At 45.5% G+C, this 19,873-nt stretch overlaps 1 protein-coding gene across 1 annotated transcript in view; it reads right to left on the bottom strand.

The window, feature by feature from the left end:
• LOC124616033 (collagen alpha-5(IV) chain-like) overlaps positions 1–19,873 on the bottom strand; it is a 616,123-nt gene that overhangs the window by 188,307 nt on the left and 407,943 nt on the right. Inside the window, exon 3 of the mRNA XM_047144251.1 lies at positions 17,168–17,212. Coding sequence (XP_047000207.1) covers positions 17,168–17,212 — 45 coding nt within the window. The remainder of the gene's footprint in view (positions 1–17,167; positions 17,213–19,873) is intronic.

The following is a 19,873-nucleotide window of genomic DNA, read 5'->3' as shown; positions in this document are numbered from 1 at the left end:
GTTAACCTGGTCTACCCATCTCTTCTCCGCCGCCCTATCAGCCGATTTCCTGGTACCTCCATCTCCACATAAAGAAGTGGAGTGCGAGTCGGGTTCATCCGCTTCACATGACCTGACCACTTCAATCTCGCAGCAGTCATTCATTCTTTCCTCCATGGGCAAGGTCACCTGCATATCTCTCCTTAATATTCGTTCCTGACTCCGTCTCTCCTGGTTTTTTGTAGAGCTGACCTAGGGAACTTCATTCACATAGTTGTATTTGACTTATTTATGACACAGGTCTTCAGGCTATACGTCATTATCAGCAGGAGATAGGTTTTATACATGGTCTGTTTAGTTCTTAGAGGGACTCCCTTGCCACTGATTAGGTTTCATACCTGGTGGAAGAAACTAATCCTTTTCCTACTCTTTCCCACTTTTTAAAGCTTCTAGTTTGGCACTTCCATCCCTTGATACGACTTTACCCAGATAACTGAAACTTTTCATAATTCAGCCTTATCTTCTTCCAGTACGATGTTACAAGGTGTGGGTGTCCCACTCATATCCATTGCCATTGTCTCGCTCTTACTCACAGTCAACTTGAATTCTAAGTTTTTTATTCCAGTAATCCGGTCTCCTCTGAGCCTCCATTTCTGTCACTCCACAAATGGTGATTTCATCAGCAAAAGCAAAAACATTCAAATCTTCATTTTCTACTTCCTTATTTCTTTCACGAATTTCTCCATAATCGTAATGAAGAGTAATGGGGTAAGCAAACTGCCTTGCTAACACCTCTGAGAGTTTATTTTATTTATGTGATGGCTGTTCAACCACACCGTAGTTCAATGTTCAGCCGTAGAAAAGGCTAAACTAAGCGCAGAAGGTCGGAGAGTATCTGCTTATGCTCCTCAGTTAGTACCGCAGAGTTTTTGGATAAGGTTGCTTCGTGTGTTTATTTTCCAAGAAGTCTTTTCGAAATGCTTCCTGAAAGACAGTGTCCTACCAAGATAATGCCAAGATAATTTGTGTGACTGATAGACAGGCACTTTGTCGTTCATACGGACCTTCCGTTTAAAGTCTGCTGCTCTGTTGTTTGAGTGGTAACGCTGATTTTGGTTTTAGAAACATTCAGTATGAGTCTCCACATAGTAAAATATTTATGTAGTTCGTCGAGATCATCAGTTGGAGTGTTTTCAGCACTTCTGAACTCCTTGTGCTGAACCGTAAGTGCTAGATTGTCAACATATCTAAACTTCTTTGCTCTTCTTCAGGTTTGTCAGAAATACACATACCAAGAGAAGTTTTTCATCGCTCCGAAATGTCGTGCAGGTATGTTGCTACTGCGACCGCTATGCACCGAGCGGAAGATTATCCCTCAGCGCTACCTACGGTTAGAGCTCCGCAATCGAATGGTCTGCAGCATTTCAGCTGCAAGTAAAGTACCAATAGAGACGCATCAGAGACATCTTTGAAACGGCAGAGTGCACATCCATCATGCCCTGAAGGACAGTCGCGACCAATGATCGGGTCCGCATCATCACGTTACGCGCAGCAGGCTTGTCAGCTAGGGAAGTAGCGCTCGACCAGCGCACCGGAGTCAAAGTGATGTGGTGCGGAAATGGAATAGGTTCCAGTTGACAGATAGTGTTACGGACATACACAGCACAGGCGTCCACGTTCGGCAGGCGCAGAGGATGCTCGATATCTACGACTTATGAGTCAAAGGAACCGTGGGCTGAGTGCTCCAGAACTGAATTCCGTGTTTGAAGAGGACGCCATGTATCGCATCAAACTGTTAGTAGACGATCGCATGATGCGAATATCCATACCAAACGAGCATGGCAATCACCATGTCGTACACCGCCACACCATAGTCTCCGTTGAAATGAAATGAAGTCCCATGCTTCTTTACAGAGCGTAGGGGAACGATGCGGGAGACCCGCACCGCCTTACTAGGCAAGGTCCTAATGGAGGTGGTTTGCCGTTGCCTTCCTCCGACCGTAATGGGGATGAATGATGATGATGAAGACGAGACAACCACACCCAGTCATCTCGAGGCAGGAAAAATCCCTGACCCCGCCGGGAATCGAACCCGGGACCCCGTGCTCGGGAAGCGAGAACGCTACCGCGAGACCACGAGGGGTTACAGATAGGCAAAAAATCATGCAGAATGGACGTCCCACGATTAGCATCGGGTGTTGTTCACGAATGAAACTCGGATCTGTTTGTACCCTAAGAGTCTCAGACAACATGTTTGATGAGAGCCCGATAATATAGAATTCCTCCAACACTGTGTGATCCACATGTGCAACCAGATGGTGGTGTAGTGATGTTCTGTACACCTCTCGTGGTTGTTGAGCACATGGTTGTTGAGGGCGTGGTTGTTCAGGCCACTGTCCTACGGTACAGGGACGAGATTTTGCAACCAATACTGGGTCCGTATTGGCAATATTTTAGTGACAATTTCATCTTGATTGGTACCAGCTCGCTCGCTCATCGTGTCATCCTCGTGAACACTTCCCTTCAGCACGCTAAGATTACCAGAATGGAGGGGCCTGCCTGTTACCCGGATGGCAACCCAATCGAAAATGTGTGGAATCGGTTGAAACGAGCTGTTTTTGGACGCCGACAACTACCATGCACTCTCGGCGACTTACGCACAGTCTCCAATGAGGAGTGCGACAGTTAGGACCAAGGCTGACTTAGTTATTTCATCGATGGTTTGCCACGACGAATCCAAGCCTTCAGCCGAGCAAGGAGACGTTCCACCACGTATTGACGTTATCCAGTTAAACACACACACACACACACACACACACACACACACACATTACATCTGGACACATTACTAACGAATAAGTGCGTAATTCAGAGCGGGTTTTGTTTTCCGTCCTATGAATTTCTAAATAAGGGAGTGATGCAAAACTTCTGTTGATGTGTGTATAAAGGTTGAAAAGTGTAGGGGATACTACTGACCCTTGAGGTAGTCCATTATTTAGTTTCATTTCTTTGCTTATGAAATTTCCCTGGAGTACACGTAAGTGCTGTCTGAGAGCATTTAATTTGTAATCGCAATGTGGTATAGCAGGGGATGATTCTGATTGACTTACATAAGAGCTCTTCTTTCATATTGTATCGTAAGAGACAATCAAGTCGACAAACATTATAGATGTCTTCAGTTGTTTCTGCAATACAACTTCGATTTGTGTAGTCAGGTTTAGAACCCGGTTTGTGCAGCTTCTAGTTCAATGGGGACATCATCCCTCATTCTTGTGCTTATCCTATTTCATAGAAGTCTGTCCAAGAGTTTATAGCAACAGCTGAGAAGTGCTGTTGGGCGATTTCCGCGATTTTATAATTTATTACGAGGCAGTGATGTGAACATTTTTAATAAGAGATATCTCTCCTTTTCCCCCTTGTATAAAGCATTTCTCTTTGGTGATTAGCTGCTTCTAAGCTCTGACAGATTCTGAGCTAAAATGAGTGACTAATAACCCAAAAGTCTGATTTTGAACTTGTTAATGATTGATTAATAAATCTAACTTCCATCTGCGGCGATAATTTGTGTATGTACAAATACCAAGATGCACTTTCTTTTGGATTCCACCTGCCTTCCAATAGACCGAATTGTTGGCTTACAGAACTCTGGGAGTGAAATGAATATTACCGCCAACAGGGTGGTATTGTATTTAGTATATAGTATTGCTGTGTCCCAACCATGTTTAAACTTTAAATCAACTCTCTTTCGAATAGGCCTTTCATTCTGATGCTGTTTCCCCAGTAAGAAGTCACTGTTGTTATTCATGTCATTGAAAAACAAAAAACCAAGTGCGATGTTTGGTTTGGAGCTTGCAGAATGTTGCCGATGAAGTCATATCGACACAACAGGTACCAATGTGAAAATAACAACTGGGATGGGCTTGCGAGCATTAAAACGTAAATTAAAGCTACTAAGGAAGGGCAACTTGGTATACATACAAGACAAACATTTGTCAAACATTTGGAGAATTATAAATCATGGGTGTAAATTCTGGACGTTTCAAAATCAGGACGGTTGAAACTGGAAGAAGAAGAAGAAGAAATGTATCTGTGGGGAAGATAAAAGAAACATCCTCAGTGGAGATAAAACCCAACGACATAGCGCTGCAAGAAATCAACTGAAAAATAACTATGTGGAACACCGAAGATATAAGGATAAAAAGTAATTGGAGTCTTATTTTTGCAAAATACTCTCTTGGAGAACGTCTCTGAAGCAGAGATTCTTGGGAAATTAATCATAGCGTAGACCCAGGGCTTCACTAGCATCTAGTGTAATCAACAGAATGAAATTTAACAGCTACAAAAAAAGACAAAAATGGAGAGAGAGAGACAGAAGGATGGCTACGTTAACAACGCACAGAATGTACAATTTCCTTTTCAGTGACCAGAGAGGAAAGTGAAGCTAGTGACATCACCGATTTGATATTCATCGTTTTCCCGCGGAAGGCATGTGATGGCCTGCGTAGAAGACGAAACGAGATGAGATGAGGCGAACAGAAAGGAGATGACAGAGCTCCCCGATAAGCTATCGCGGCGGAGGGGGTCGACGGCCGACGCCGGAAGCGCCTGCGGATGTTTCGCAGACGGCGTTCCCACAGCGACAGCGCCTGTCAGGGCCTAAACATCATCTCCTACTGGACAGCGCCAAATACCGCGCTATGGCCGACTAGCATGTTGTTGATGCACACGGAGATGATCCTCTGGCCTCTGTCAAGGAAGACAGTCCACATGTTTTTCCAGGTATGCCATATCCAACTGAAGCCATTCGTTGATATTCAGACCATGTATAATTACCAAACTGGGCGGGTTTTGATTGCTACATTTCACCCTCTGTTCCAAACAATCCCAGACAGTTTCTGTGGGATTAATATTGGGTGATTTAGCGGGCCTTTCGAGGTGCGGTGGGGTGCGTGAGTGTTCCTCAGAACAGGAAAGTATGCTTGAAACCCTGTGACCACGGCTGTTGTAAAGGGATATCTCCACCAATAATGTTGAAATAAACTTACTGTTTAATGGTTACAGTGACCTGACTGAGTAAGCCCAAATTAACGTACGAAAAATACCCTCAAAACATGACAGAACCACGTCCAGCGTAAACTACTCTCTCCACACACTGCGAGTTCATTCCAGTAAGCTACTGTCCAGTTTTTTTGTTGTCTGGCTCATTTAAAAAGTAAGTCTTTGTGTGCTGCTCTGAGCAATCGCTGTTGGACCGGTGGTTGGTTTGGGGGAGGGGACCAAACAGCGAGGTCATCGGTCCTAGCTATTGGAATCAGCAGACACATACCAATACCTGGGTGTAACACTTTGTAGGGATATGAAATGGAATGATCACATAGGCTCAGTCGTGGGTAAAGCAGGTGGTAGACTTTAGTTTATTGGTAGAATACTGTGAAAGTGCAGTCAATATACTAGAGTAATTGCTTACAAATCACTCGTTAAACGCATCCTAGAATATTGCTCAAGAGTTTGGGATCAGTACCAAATAGGAATAACAGCAGAAAGTAACGTTCACAGAGAAGGGCAGCTCGAATGGTCACACGTTTGTTTGATCCGTGGGAGAGTGTCACAGAGATACTGAAGGAACTGAACTGGCAGACTCTTGAAGACAGACGTAAACTATCCACGAGAAAGTCTATTAACAAAGTTTCAAGAACCGGCTTTAAATATTGACTCTAGGAATATACTACAGTCCCCTACGTATCTCTCACAGGGATCGTGAGGATAAGATTAAAATAATTACTACGCGCACAGAAGCATTCAAACAAGCATTCTCCCCGCGTTCCATACGTGAATGGAACGGGAGGAAGCCCTAATGACTGGTACAATGGACGTACCCTCTGCCATGCACCTCACGCTGGTTTGCAAAGTATAGATGTAGATTTACCGAGGTATTCGACACTAAATTTCCGTCGCATGCAGTTCCCTAGGCAATATTCGCTCGGAAACTGGTTGAGAAGGACCTATGTTCACTGCCAGCAGCAATTCATGCCAGGTTTAAAATCTGTTGTCATTGTCTCCAGTACTCGTCGATTAGAATGTTTTTATGACCACTTTCACATATCTACAGCATACCTTGCAGGCATTAATACATCAAGAAATCGGGTAACTCCATTCACGGCATGCCCAAACACCATAACTCCTTTCTGCTCTTCTGCCATTACGTCAGCGGTGGTGGGTCACATGACCGGCCGGTACGAGTTGTGCACCATATATAGCACCCCAAAGAGACCAGCGTGCTCTTTTGATAAGATGGCTAATATTTTGTTCTGTGGGCTTATTTACTAACGCGAAGGAGCTAAAGGAAGATTAGGATTTATCATCCCGTTGACAACGAGGTCATTAGAGACGGAGCACACCCTCGAAATGGACCAGCATGGGGAAGAAAATCAATCTTCGATTCTTCAAAGAAACTCTCCAAATGTATGGCTTAGCGATTTAAGGAAACCACAGAAAACCTACATCAGCCTGGCCAAGCGTGGTTCCGAACTCTCAGACCATTTACTGATACGTCTCTTTGAAAATGTAGTTGTGCAGTGCCTCGTAGGTACATAGATTTTGTTCCAGGGTCACAAAAAAAAAACCAACAAGTGATAAATTTAGTTTTTGAAAAGAGAGAATAACCACATGTAGCAAATTTCGGCTGTAATGTTACAGTGTACGCGGCCAAACCATTTATATTTAATTAGCGGTCAACTTAAGCACTTCGCCTATCCGTTCACGCTCCTAGACCGACACAAACCTCCATATGCCACACTGTTTACATCCTTTTGCTATAGGCCACTTTATTCATCGCCTGATGCGCGCAACATTACTGGATTCCCGTAACAGGGAGAATGGGACTACAGGGAATCGTGAACAATGTTTTTAACATCGTATGCCCAACTAGGCTTTTAATACTTACAGTACTTGTATGTCTGAAAGAACATACATCGTTGACGATCCATAACTGAGGACCGTCAACAATGTATGTTTATGTTCTTTCAGACACGCAAGTAAGTAATCTTGTCCTCTTGGCCATTAACAGCTCAAGAGTTACGCTGACCTGTTTTCATGAGTTACGAACTCTGGTATGGGTACAAAACTTAAAGGGGTTGACTATTTTTACCATTCTACATGTGAACTTCATTTCTGTGATTGTTGTGGCTGTACCTACTACGGTTGCACTGTTAGGGCCATCCTCACATGTGCTATTTTTCCGCACACTTCTGTCTGTGAGCATAAAATAATTTCTGGTGTGATACAGCTTCATTTAGTCCAAGGAGAAACGTTAGTAATTACTAAGAATGAAATAAAATGTTTATTTTAAATAAATCTACGCAGCAAAATAATTTCCTTTGAGAGATTACATTTCGATGATAAGTGGCGGGTGTCTCCATGTGCGAACAGAGGCTAGGACCTCCCTTGTCACAGCGTCGTGAAAGATACTCGGTCTCCTTTCCCACTCGGATCTTGTACTCCGTCTCTAATGATCTCATCGTCGACGAGACGATAAATTCTAATCTGTCACCGTTATTCTAATGCTTCTACATTACAATACTATGACCTCTTCTTTGACAGGGCGTGAAATCTTACTCCACCTTTTCTTTAAGATTAACAGAAGTGCTTAGTATATTTCATAACCAGAGTCAGTAATAGAAGCAGGTTATCCTCGTTTTTGCCAATGTTCAAGGATCAAAATTCTGATAGGCCAGATTGGAGAAACTGTTCTTTCAATCCAAATGTCCCTTTATAAAGGTCGCTGTGCAAGGTAACTTGTACACTCCTGGAAATGGAAAAAAGAACACATTGACACCGGTGTGTCAGACCCACCATACTTGCTCCGGACACTGCGAGAGGGCTGTACAAGCAATGATCACACGCACGGCACAGCGGACACACCAGGAACCGCGGTGTTGGCCGTCGAATGGCGCTAGCTGCGCAGCATTTGTGCACCGCCGCCGTCAGTGTCAGCCAGTTTGCCGTGGCATACGGAGCTCCATCGCAGTCTTTAACACTGGTAGCATGCCGCGACAGCGTGGACGTGAACCGTATGTGCAGCTGACGGACTTTGAGCGAGGGCGTATAGTGGGCATGCGGGAGGTCGGGTGGACGTACCGCCGAATTGCTCAACACGTGGGGCGTGAGGTCTCCACAGTACATCGATGTTGTCGCCAGTGGTCGGCGGAAGGTGCACGTGCCCGTCGACCTGGGACCGGACCGCAGCGACGCACGGATGCACGCCAAGACCGTAGGATCCTACGCAGTGCCGTATGGGACCGCACCGCCACTTCCCAGCAAATTAGGGACACTGTTGCTCCTGGGGTATCGGCGAGGACCATTCGCAACCGTCTCCATGAAGCTGGGCTACGGTCCCGCACACCGTTAGGCCGTCTTCCGCTCACGCCCGAACATCGTGCAGCCCGCCTCCAGTGGTGTCGCGACAGGCGTGAATGGAGGGACGAATGGAGACGTGTCGTCTTCAGCGATGAGAGTCGCTTCTGTCTTGGTGCCAATGATGGTCGTATGCGTGTTTGGCGCCGTGCAGGTGAGCGCCACAATCAGGACTGCATACGACCGAGGCACACAGGGCCAACCCCCGGCATCATGGTGTGGGGAGCGATCTCCTACACTGGCCGTACACCACTGGTGATCGTCGAGGGGACACTGAATAGTGCACGGTACATCCAAACCGTCATCGAACCCATCGTTCTACCATTCCTAGACCGGCAAGGGAACTTGCTGTTCCAACAGGACAATGCACGTCCGCATGTATCCCGTCCCACCGAACGTGCTCTAGAAGGTGTAAGTCAACTACCCTGGCCAGCAAGATCTCCGGATCTGTCCCCCATTGAGCATGTTTGGGACTGGATGAAGCGTCGTCTCACGCGGTCTGCACGTCCAGCACGAACGCTGGTCCAACTGAGATGCCAGGTGGAAATGGCATGGCAAGCCGTTCCACAGGACTACATCCAGCATCTCTACGATCGTCTCCATGGGAGAATAGCAGCCTGCATTGCTGCGATAGGTGGATATACACTGTACTAGTGCCGACATTGTGCATGCTCTGTTGCCTGTGTCTATGTGCCTGTGGTTCTGTCAGTGTGATCATGTGATGTATCTGACCCCAGGAATGTGTCAATAAAGTTTCCCCTTCCTGGGACAATGAATTCACGGTGTTCTTATTTCAATTTCCAGGAGCGTATTACGGGCAGTAAATTCATTGCTGTACCATTCTCCAAGATACATCTTTTTGGAAGTATTTCATGTAATGGTATGCCTTGCTTTCTCCATCTACTGACTGTGAGACGCTGTAAAATTTCACCCATTCTCTACCTGGCTATGCAGAGTCATGCCAATTCGTTCCAGGTAATTCATCTGTCGCATCGCTTCCCCTGACATGTTGTTACGCGATTATTTTTTCCTCGCTCACAGTGGCCTTGCTTTCATCTGGAAGCTGGGGTCTTCCCACGTGTTCATACGGTGAGACAACAATCAGTTTTGTCGCCTTACCTTCAGTACACTATCGTTACAAGGTGTATGAGCAAGGGTCTGGATTACAGGCTCGTGAAGGTTAATGTTCGTTTATTGTTCCTCTTAAGAGAAGCCTTACTTTAGGAAAAAAATTACACACAGGTTCATCCGCGGTTGCTTTTCTATACGGATATGATGCTCTGTATGAAAGTGCTTGATTACAAATATGCTTGTCGCTTCTTTCATCTCTGGATGCTTTGTTGTCGTGCAAACTGCCATGCCTCATCGTGGATCAGAGCCCACGTTAAGCTGCATAATGTAGGCCGTGCACAGCAGCAACCAGCTATAATACGGCTGTACTCTATCGCTCTGAAAACACCGTTGCCAGTTTCGAATTCATATATTCATCGTCAGATTGCTTACATGCTTTTGTTAAAATACTTGGTACGTTAGTTTACAAATTAACTGCCCTAGAATAAACAAAAAAATCACAGTTTCAAAGGTATGACAATGATGGATGCGCTACCAACTCGTGTTAGGAGGCATTTACATGAAATGACAGCTTGGAACATTTGTTTTCATCGTATTCCTCCAGTAGTAACATTCATGTTATTCTTCATTCATTTTACCTACAACCACAGTTGTCTTCATTACTATTCATGTTCGTTAGTAATAGCAATAATATTGAAGACAACTGTGAGTGTACGCGAAAAACTGAAGAACAACACGGGAGATGAAGTTTCCTGTCAGATTAAAAGTGTGTTCTGGACCGGGACTCCAGTCTGGGAGATGAAGTTTCCTGTCAGATTAAAAGTGTGTTCTGGACCGGGACTCCAGTCTGAGATTTTCGCCTTTCACAGGCAAGTGCCAACGGACTGAGCTGTCTCATATTTTTTTTTTTTTACTAAATCTTTTATTGCACTAAAATGCAATAAATTACAAGGCAGAAGTAAAGCTGTGAGGACGGGGCGTGAGTCATACTTGGGTAGCTCAGTTGGTAGAGCACTTCCCCGCGAAAGGCATAGGTGCTGAGTTCGAGTCTCGGTCCAGCACACAGTTTTAATCTGCCAGGAAGCGCACACTCCGCTGCAGAGTGAAAATCTCGTTATGGAAACATTCCTCCGGCTGAAGCTAAGCCATGTCTCCGCAATATCCTTTCTTTCAGGAGTGCTAGTTCTGCAAGGTTCGCAGGAGAGCTTCTGTAAAGTTTGGAAGATACGAGACGAGATACTGGCAGAAGTAAAGCTGTGAGGACGGGGCGTGAGTCGTGCTTGGGTAGCTCAGTACGACCTACCGCTGACGAAGCTCCAGATACAGCGAAGGAGCTCGATAGACGGCAACAGGCTACTGAGGAGGCTACGGCGCCTGCACCGCACGACAACGATGGGACACTAGGGGACTGGTCAGAAAAGCCACCCCCGTGGGGAACAGATGATGCCGGAGGAACTGCTCCCACGCACTCTCCCGGTGTAAGACCGGCAGAGTGCACGGAATAATGGCAGACCATATGAGGGGACGGCGGGGGACGTTAGTCCGACAGCAGCCTATGTACGTCAAAATTAGCGACCGTACGATGCCCTATCTACGTTGACCGCCATGCAACAAGCTTATCGGATAGGGTCTGTTAACATCAATAGCATTGGGACGCCGGAAAAAATCAAGATGCTCAGTGACACGATAAAGGCTGCGGATTTAGACATCGCACTATTGCAAGAAGTTCGGGTACTTCCCCCCTCGGACTTTTACGGTTACGACATTTACTGTTCCCCGTGTGACGAGAGAGGCGTTGGCACAGCTATACTATTAAAGGAAGGGATACGTGCAGACGAAGTAGAGTATTTGCCTTCTGCCCATGGTACGGCCGTGACCATAGCTGGAATACGTTTGATCAACATATACGCGCCGTCAGGCTCGGATGAGAGAAGGGACAGAGCAGATTTTTACGCCCATGAGGTTGCACCGTTGTTCCAGGGACGATACGATGGTTGCATACTCGGCGGAGATTTTAATTGTGTGCTCGACAGAAAGGACCAACAACCTTACTACTAGCCACGAACTTAGGGAGCTGGTCAACGGGATGGAATTAGTCGATACATGGGACCTGAAGTATCGCAACCAACCAGGATATACATTTTTTACTAGCCACTCCGCGGGCCGTTTGGACCGAATCTACGTTTCAAGGACGTTATCAATGTCGACGGTGGACGCAGAAATATGGCCGACAGCGTTTACAGACCACGAGGCATATATTTGTACGGTTAACCTTGATAGACACCAGGTATGGAGACGGAGGGGTAACTGGAAGATGAACGTCTCCCACCTGCGAGATGCAGAATGCCGACGCATGGTGGACGACGCGTGGCATGGCTGCCGCCGTCGACGAAATTCTTTCGGTTCTGTCCTGCAGTGGTGGATCGAGTGCGCGAAGCCAGCTTTACGGAGGACGTTAATAGGTTACGGGAAGGAGGTTTCTCAATGGCAGCGCACGACCACTGAGTTTTACTTTACGGCTCTCCGGGAACTGTTAGCTCAACCACCTACACCAGAACGGCAGACGGCCGTGCACCGAGTTAAGGCGAAGCTGGTACAACTTGCGACGCAGAGGATGGCAGGTACGATGATACGCGCGAGGTCGCCGGATTTCCTGCCCAACGAGGTTCCCTCGATGCATTATGTGATAAAGGAAAGACGAAGAAGTCGCAGGAATTTAATACATGAGATCGATCTCGGCGATGGCCGTCGTTTTACAACACAAAGGGGCATCGCACAGGCGTTCACGGATCATTTTAACAGATTCTATGCGAGCAACGGGGAGGGTCAGAGGGAGTTGGGGAACGTCCTGGAAGAGATCCCAGACGCGACGAGTGTGAACGGGGAAGCAGACGGGTTATCTGAAATTATGTGTGAAGAGCTGGAGGAAGCGATTACACGAGGTGCTTGCAACAAGTCCCCAGGTCCAGATGGATTCCCCTTGGAATTTTACCGTGCCTTTGTGACCATTATGACACCGATGTGGCTATGTATGTTTAATGAGCTTCTGCGGCAAGAAGTACCGGTTCACATTCAATTCACAGAAGGGCTCATGATACCGATACCGAAGCCCCGTGGTGGCAAACGGCCTTGTGATTATCGCCCCTTGACCCTCCTTAATAGTGACTACAAGATCTTCATGCGCATCCTGGGAAGTCGTATCAAAAAGGCGCTGGAGAATCGAATACATGCCGATCAGACTTGTCTTGGCGGCATCACTAATATCCACACAGCCTTGGGAGACTATCGTGACGTCGTCGCCCTCGCGGCTGCATGCCGCCTCCGGGGGGCGATGGTTGCAGTAGATTTCGATCATGCTTTTGATCGCGTGGATCATGTGTACCTCGCGGCGGTGATGAACAGGATGGGTGTCTCGCCATTATTGACCAATGCTGTGATGCGGCTGTTGCACGGCGCCAGATCAGCGATGGTGGTCAACGGAGGGAGAACTGAGTATTTTAAGATCTTAAGATCAGTGAGACAGGGTTGCCCCTCGTCGATCCTCCTTTATGCGATCGCCTTAGAACCGTGTCTCGCAGGCCTTCGCAGCCGTCTTACCGGGATCTCCCTACGGCATTTATCATTCAAATGCAGAGCATACGCGGATGATATTGTGTTCCTCGTACGGAATGAGAGGGAGACTCAAACAGCACTGGATTGGCTACAGACGTATGGGATGGCAGCTGGAAGTGCGGTCAACTACCGAAAATCACAATTCATGCATGAAGGGCGTGGACTAGAACCAGGATGGAAGAACCCTTACCTGCGGTGGAAACCCTCCGCTGTTTGTGTATCACCTTTCATAAAGAGACAGCGAGAACGGCTGCGGACAACTACCGAAGACTGTTACTCAGAGTCCGCACGGCAGTACGACTAAACGCCCTACGGTCGATGGATACGCTGCAGCGACTGTTACTCGTCAACCTTTACCTCGCGCCCATGATGTGCCACCTAACACACCTTCTCCCCTTGACGCGCACGATGGCTATGAGGATTCAGGCGGCTTTTGGGTACTATGTGTGCCTGGGACAACTCTTTAAGGTACAGTACAACACGCTTACCCTCCCAGCGCGAGAGGGGGCGTTGGTTTAGTGAACGTGCACGAGAAGGTGCGTGCCATGTATATTAATACTATGCTCAAACGGTGGCGCAATAGGAATCACTCGCTTACGGGGACGATCATCGAAGAACTCGTACCGACATCGCATCTTCCTCCAGTCAGTGTCGGCCATATATCGCCCCATTTAACGTATGTGCGCACGTTCATCGTGGAACACAGTTACGTTCGAGAGCGTTTACCGACGTCCCGACAGTCGACATCGAAGGACGTGTACCATCTGCTTCTTCGACAGATCTCCCGGAATAGGGTGGAACGCAAACATCCAGCTATTAATTGGCACGTGGTGTGGCGCACGGTCCACCAACCCGACCTACCTACATCAGCCAGATCAACATGGTACATTGTCGTCAACCGAAAATACCCTACAAATGATAAAAAGTACGTAATACATTTGGCGGATTCGCCCTTGTCTCAGCAATGCGGCGTGCTGGATACGGACGACCATCGGCTGGTCTGCGGCGAGGCATTGGCTGTCTGGACTCTCGCAAGAAAGATAATAGCGTTCATGCGGCGCACTATCTGTACAGCAGTCTGTGCTGACATAGTATTTTTTCCAGAGGAAACGTATTTTCCACGTCATAAGACGAACGCAGTGGCGTGGATCGAAGGTATGACGGTCCATTACATCCATAAAGACACACGTACGAACTTACTGAACGTCCTGGATTACTGGCAATACTTGCAAGATGGACACACAACACTATTACGGCTACAAAAGTACAAGTATTGGTATGCCAATTTCCCAGTAACGGTTTTTGCGGACCCACCATATACTTGGTGTGTGCCGGGTGTGCAAAGATGAGTGGCGGTGCTTTCGTTGTGAAACCGACCAAGTAATGTGATCGACTAAGAACACTATGCGAGTATGCGACCTTCGAAAAACTCACGCTTGAACAGTTAGCAAATGGATGTGCTTCAAATTTTGTTTTCATATCCAAAATACTTTTCTTTGGGGTGCCGGAGGTGGCCCCACTTCGATTTTGTTGTTATTTCATGCTGCATGGTAGGACGGCAGCGAGGTTCCTTCCAGAACAGTTATCATGTGTCAGGACGTACTATGTTTATTTTGTGAATAATAAAGGTTTCTGTTTCTCCTAAAAAAAAATAAAAAAGATGGTAGAGTACTTACCCGCAAAAAAAAAGTGGGTAGAGCACTTGCCCGCGAAAGGCGAAGGTCCGAGTTCGAGTCTCGGTCCGGCACACAGTTTTAATCTGCCAGGAAGTTTCATATCAGCGCACACTCCGCTGCAGAGTGAAAATCTCATTCTAGGCACAAGAACATTATTTTTTAAAAAACAAATTGTTTACGTTCTTGCGAAACATTTTCTTTATGCTATGGTGGTATAATGTTTGATTTTCTTCTCGATGAAAATAATTAGAGAAATTAAACAGCAGAAGTGCCAAATTTGCTACAGGATTTAAATTTTTCACTAAAATTTTTATGTTTTACAAGCACGTGAAGAAGTGACTTTTAGTTAATAATACGGATGATTCGTTCAGCACGACTCACGATTCGCCCTGAAAGCCTACTTTCGCCTGTACCACATCTGCCACCTTCCAAATTTCACAGCTGTTCTCCTACAGTCCTTGCAGGACTAGCACTCCTGGAAGAAAGGATATTTCGGAGACATGGTGCAGCCACAGCCTATGGGATTGTTTCCAGAACAGTCATCACTGCATTTTTCTGCGAAAGCTAAACGTTCCAGATTCGAGTCAAAATCCACCGCACAGTTTTAATCTACTAGAAAGTTTCAAATCAGCTGCAAATGCGGTGCAGAATGAAAATTGATTCTGGGAACATCAGTGGTATTCGCTGGAGAAAGACGATGAAAACAATAATGTTCCAGGTGGTCATTTCATATAAGTCGCATTCTAACACAAGCTTGCAGCACAACCATCATTGTCATACTTTTGAAATTGTGAATTTTTGTTGTTCCTAGGGCGATTCATTGTAAACCAGTGTGCCACCTGTTTTGATAAAAGTATAAATGTCGTCTGACATTCGAAACATCTAACAGTGGTTTTTCAATAAAGTAAACCAAAACCATTTTGTGACTGAATGCTGTTACACACTATTAAATGTCTGTACTATATACAGCTACTGTGTAATAATGTCTTCGTTTGGAATAATAGTTTTAAATTACAGCTTATCTAAATTGGCTGGATAATGCAGCTCAGTGGCCTGACGGAGGCAACGGCGTATAACCTCGATCAGGAACAAGCATAGTGAAGCACTGCGGTGTTCAAACAAACCTTCGGATTGAGGTAAATTTACTTGCTTCAACATACTCATTTGCACTTTCTATCCAGTCCTCTTCAAGAGCAATTGTGGCGCTGTGTTCTCTTGAGAGTACAGAGTACACGCAGTTCGTTTGCTAGCATTTCATGGTCTCTTCACTTTCACTGGATATCACGGAACAAGGTGTAGATACAGGAAGTGCAACATCTTATTGACCCTTTACGGAGACGCAAGGGCTTTGAACTTCCAGTGGAAGGACATAAACCGTATCCGAACGTACACGGAGCGTGTGTATACTAACTGCACAAATGGAGTAATCATTCCAACTTAGTGGCTGATTTTGGAACACTGGACCAGACCAACCAGCACACTGTTTAGGACTGTAAACTGAGAGCCCACATGGATGATCCAAACGACTTTTTCATGGCTATAGCATCAAGCTTTGACTAGAGAAGGAGACTGGACATTCGCGTGTAGCAACTGTTTCTTAGTTTAATGTACATTTGTATTTAAGTCTTGTTCTTGTTTTCTTGTACTTTTGCACGTATTTCATGCGTACTGCTTTACGCTAAACAAATAAATCACGGAGAATTCTTGTAACCAGAAAAACGAATGAAGGGCCGACCAAGGATGCCTTGCGACCTTGCTAAGGCATATTTCAAATTTATCCCTTGTTCTACGGCTGCTCCAGTTTATTAACAGGTGTTCCACGTACGTTAGCTGCTGCACTGGTAGAAAACATTACATGTGGAGCTAAATTATTTCTACAGGTCCATTTATTCATGTGCGTTACTTTGTCAGTTTACTCATTAAAAAACAACTTTCTATAAATATCTTTTGCGTTATCTGAGAGATTCGATGGCTGATGGTCAATTCCTGAAGAATTAAAATTGCGTGCGTCGGTATTTTCTAAAAATGTAACGTGATTATTGAGGAAGTTTACCGTGATATAGCCTCATTTGAACTGCATTAAAATCTTCTCGGATTTCTTGCCGCGTCGAACCGCAGTGTGTCCGTGACTTTTCCGAAGGCATGTTCCCTCTCTCGTAAGATGAAAGGAGAGAATGTACCTTCCGAAATATCGTGGACACACTGGGGACTGACGCAGCAATAAACCCGAGGAGATTTCATTGTAGTGAAACATGAAGCTGTAAATGTGTCAATCTGGAACGTGCATTTTAAATAAGATCCAACTTCAATTTTGATTGATTTTGGAGCAGTAGTTAAGCGAGCATTATCAGACACTCAGATCCGAAGAAACTGTACAATGTCAATACTGTAGGAATGGCCAATGTGGTGATGCTTACCGGAATTCCAGGTGGTCCCCGCAGACCAGGCATCCCTGGATCACCCTGAAACATAAAGCAAATTCAGTTTAATATACAGCAACATTGGTAGATAAGAGTATTAAATAAATGAAGTTTATATTACCATGCCGAAGATACAGTGATACCATTCTTCAAGGAATTAAATTGTGTTGGTGACTGTATTACAAAAATCTGATAAAACACATCGCGGATATACTTCGGCTCTCAAAAAATTATCTAAAAATTTGCCCCCGGTTAGTACTCCATATCAATTTCATTTGCTATGTATTCTCATTGCATATCGCAATGTGAGTCTGTAGCAATGTCGTGGAACGTTGTGGATGCACGCGAGACATAACACACTGATGGCTTTTCTAGGCGGCAGAGGAAGCAATCTGTTAGAGGGTACGCCGGCGGCTGTGGCCGAGTGGTTCTAGGCGCTTCAGTCCGGAACCGCGCTGCTGCTACGGTCGCAGGTTCGAATCCTGCCTCGGGTATGGATGTCTGTGATGTCCTTAGGTTAGTTACGTTTAAGTAGTTCTAAGTCTAGGGGACTGATGACCTCAGATGTTAAGTCCCATAGTGCTTAGAGTCATTTGAACCATTTGTTAGAGGGTTCTGCCCTGGACAACAATCGCTTCCGGTCACTCTTTTTCGCACATCTTTAAGACTACCCGTTTCAACAACGGAGGCCATTACATAAGGAACGCAAGAGAAGGCTGCATTCAGTCGCAGATGTCATTCCGTGACAAGTATATTTAGTAAGTGAATCTTCCAAATTCTTGCAGTGGATTCGGAAACGCCCTTATAGGCAGTATAATTGTACTGGATTCTTTTGTTGTTTTTTTTTCTCTGGGTTGAAACCTGGCATCAAATTGTGTGGCCAAAAGTCTTTCGACACTCCACTGAATACATCGAGACCCCAGGATGGACACCAGATAACATTCTATGTAATACAATGTATGTTAGCGTTTGTAGAAATTTGCAGATTCCAGAAAGAGTGACCCCGACGAATCCATCGGAGAATGTGTGTGTAAAAAAAAGACGCTCTCTCTTATGTGGTCGGAGAGGTGAGTGCAAGGGACAGTACTCTCGGTGAACAGCCGATAAGTTAAATGGAAACTTCAAAGCAAGTCCCGCATGCCTCTTCGATGACAAAGAATACAATGCTGGCATCTGATTGCTGGTACTTGTAAGTTAGGACAACAGAAAATGGCCGGTTTCCGTGAAATGGATTAGTCGTACCTACTTTCTTTTTCATTCTGTACCCTACAGGGCAGAACAAGCTGTTTGAGGTCCAGCCTATCGTAGAAAATCTTTTCTTTGCAGCGGAGACCATGCGAGCTAATTGGGAGGGAGAGGGCTTCCCAATTGCGAATAAATAGTAGTGAATTACCAAATACGATATTAGTCTTGCCTTACAACCAAAGGAAACCTTGTCTCACATAAAGATCAAAAGTTGGTGTGTGTGTGTGTGTGTGTGTGTGTGTGTGTGTGTGTGTGTGTGTGTGTGTGAGTGAGTGAGTGTGTGTGTGTGTGTGTGTGAGTGAGTGAGTGTGTGTGTGTGTGTGTGTGAGAGAGAGAGAAAGAGAGAGAGAGAAAGTATGTGGGCAGGAGGGAATGTATTTGCGAGTGTGTATTGTTTCATGGCACATTTCTGCTCGTATAGGGTACTCTGCTACGACAGTATTGCGAGTTTGCAAACAGTGGATAAACGAGGGCCGGTTTTTTCTGCAGCGTCTTCCACGAAACATTAACGATTTTCCTAGTCTGCCATCCAAAAAGCATAGCGGAGATTCCTCAAGAATATATCCACGCTCTCTTTGACTCCACGGCACAACGTTTAGGGCATTGGTTCCCACGGTTCCACATCTTTCTGTGACCATTGCCCCTGAGTGACTAAGCTTTCTGCATTGTCATTTACAGTGCCATCCCCATATATTTCCACTACTCTAGTATCGGAGGCCAACCCTACTTTTACATTAAGATTTCCCATTAAACGTTTTACTCTGCGGGTGGTTATCTTCTCTCGCACCTTCGTCACTTTTTCATAATACTCATCGAATTTCACAATACGAGAAAACTGCTTTGTGCACTGAAAATTACCTTAGAATCATGACATTTATTTGTCAACGACTCAAATCAGAAAAATATCTGCTAATAGGATTCATTAGTGTCGACAAGTACTGACTATTACGACTGGGCGAACCGCAAAAGAAATAAGCAGAAGAGGACATATCGCCTGGGGAGGGTTTGTCAACTAAACATGGTTTTCTAAGCAATGCTTCCGATGTGTCTGAAAACGAAAATTTACTATCAGTTTTTTTTCCTAGGAGATTTTTAATGAGAAATCCACCCAAAAATGAAGGTTTCTCAGAGAGAAATTGACAGATGCGTGTTGGGAATATATAGGAAAGACAAGAAAGCAGACAAATGGATAAAGTAACAGGCGAGTGAAAGACGTAATTAATACTGTAAGGGCGGGCGGGACACGTAGCTGAGCAAATGGAAGCCAATTGGACAGAGGAAATTCTTTGGTGCATTCCGAAAGATGAGACCTAATGGGAGGTGGCCAGAGCACATGCAGCATGGGACATGAATGTATACCGCTGGATTCCACATTTCATGAGGACGTTTGGAGGATGGATTAATCAAGCAGCGGTGCCAAACTGTTGCTGATAATTATATAAATTTTAAGAGTCTAGC

This window comes from Schistocerca americana, chromosome 5, assembly GCF_021461395.2.
Source record: "Schistocerca americana isolate TAMUIC-IGC-003095 chromosome 5, iqSchAmer2.1, whole genome shotgun sequence".
Taxonomy (NCBI): Eukaryota; Metazoa; Arthropoda; class Insecta; order Orthoptera; family Acrididae; genus Schistocerca; species Schistocerca americana.
This window is presented reverse-complemented; position numbering and strand designations above follow the sequence as displayed.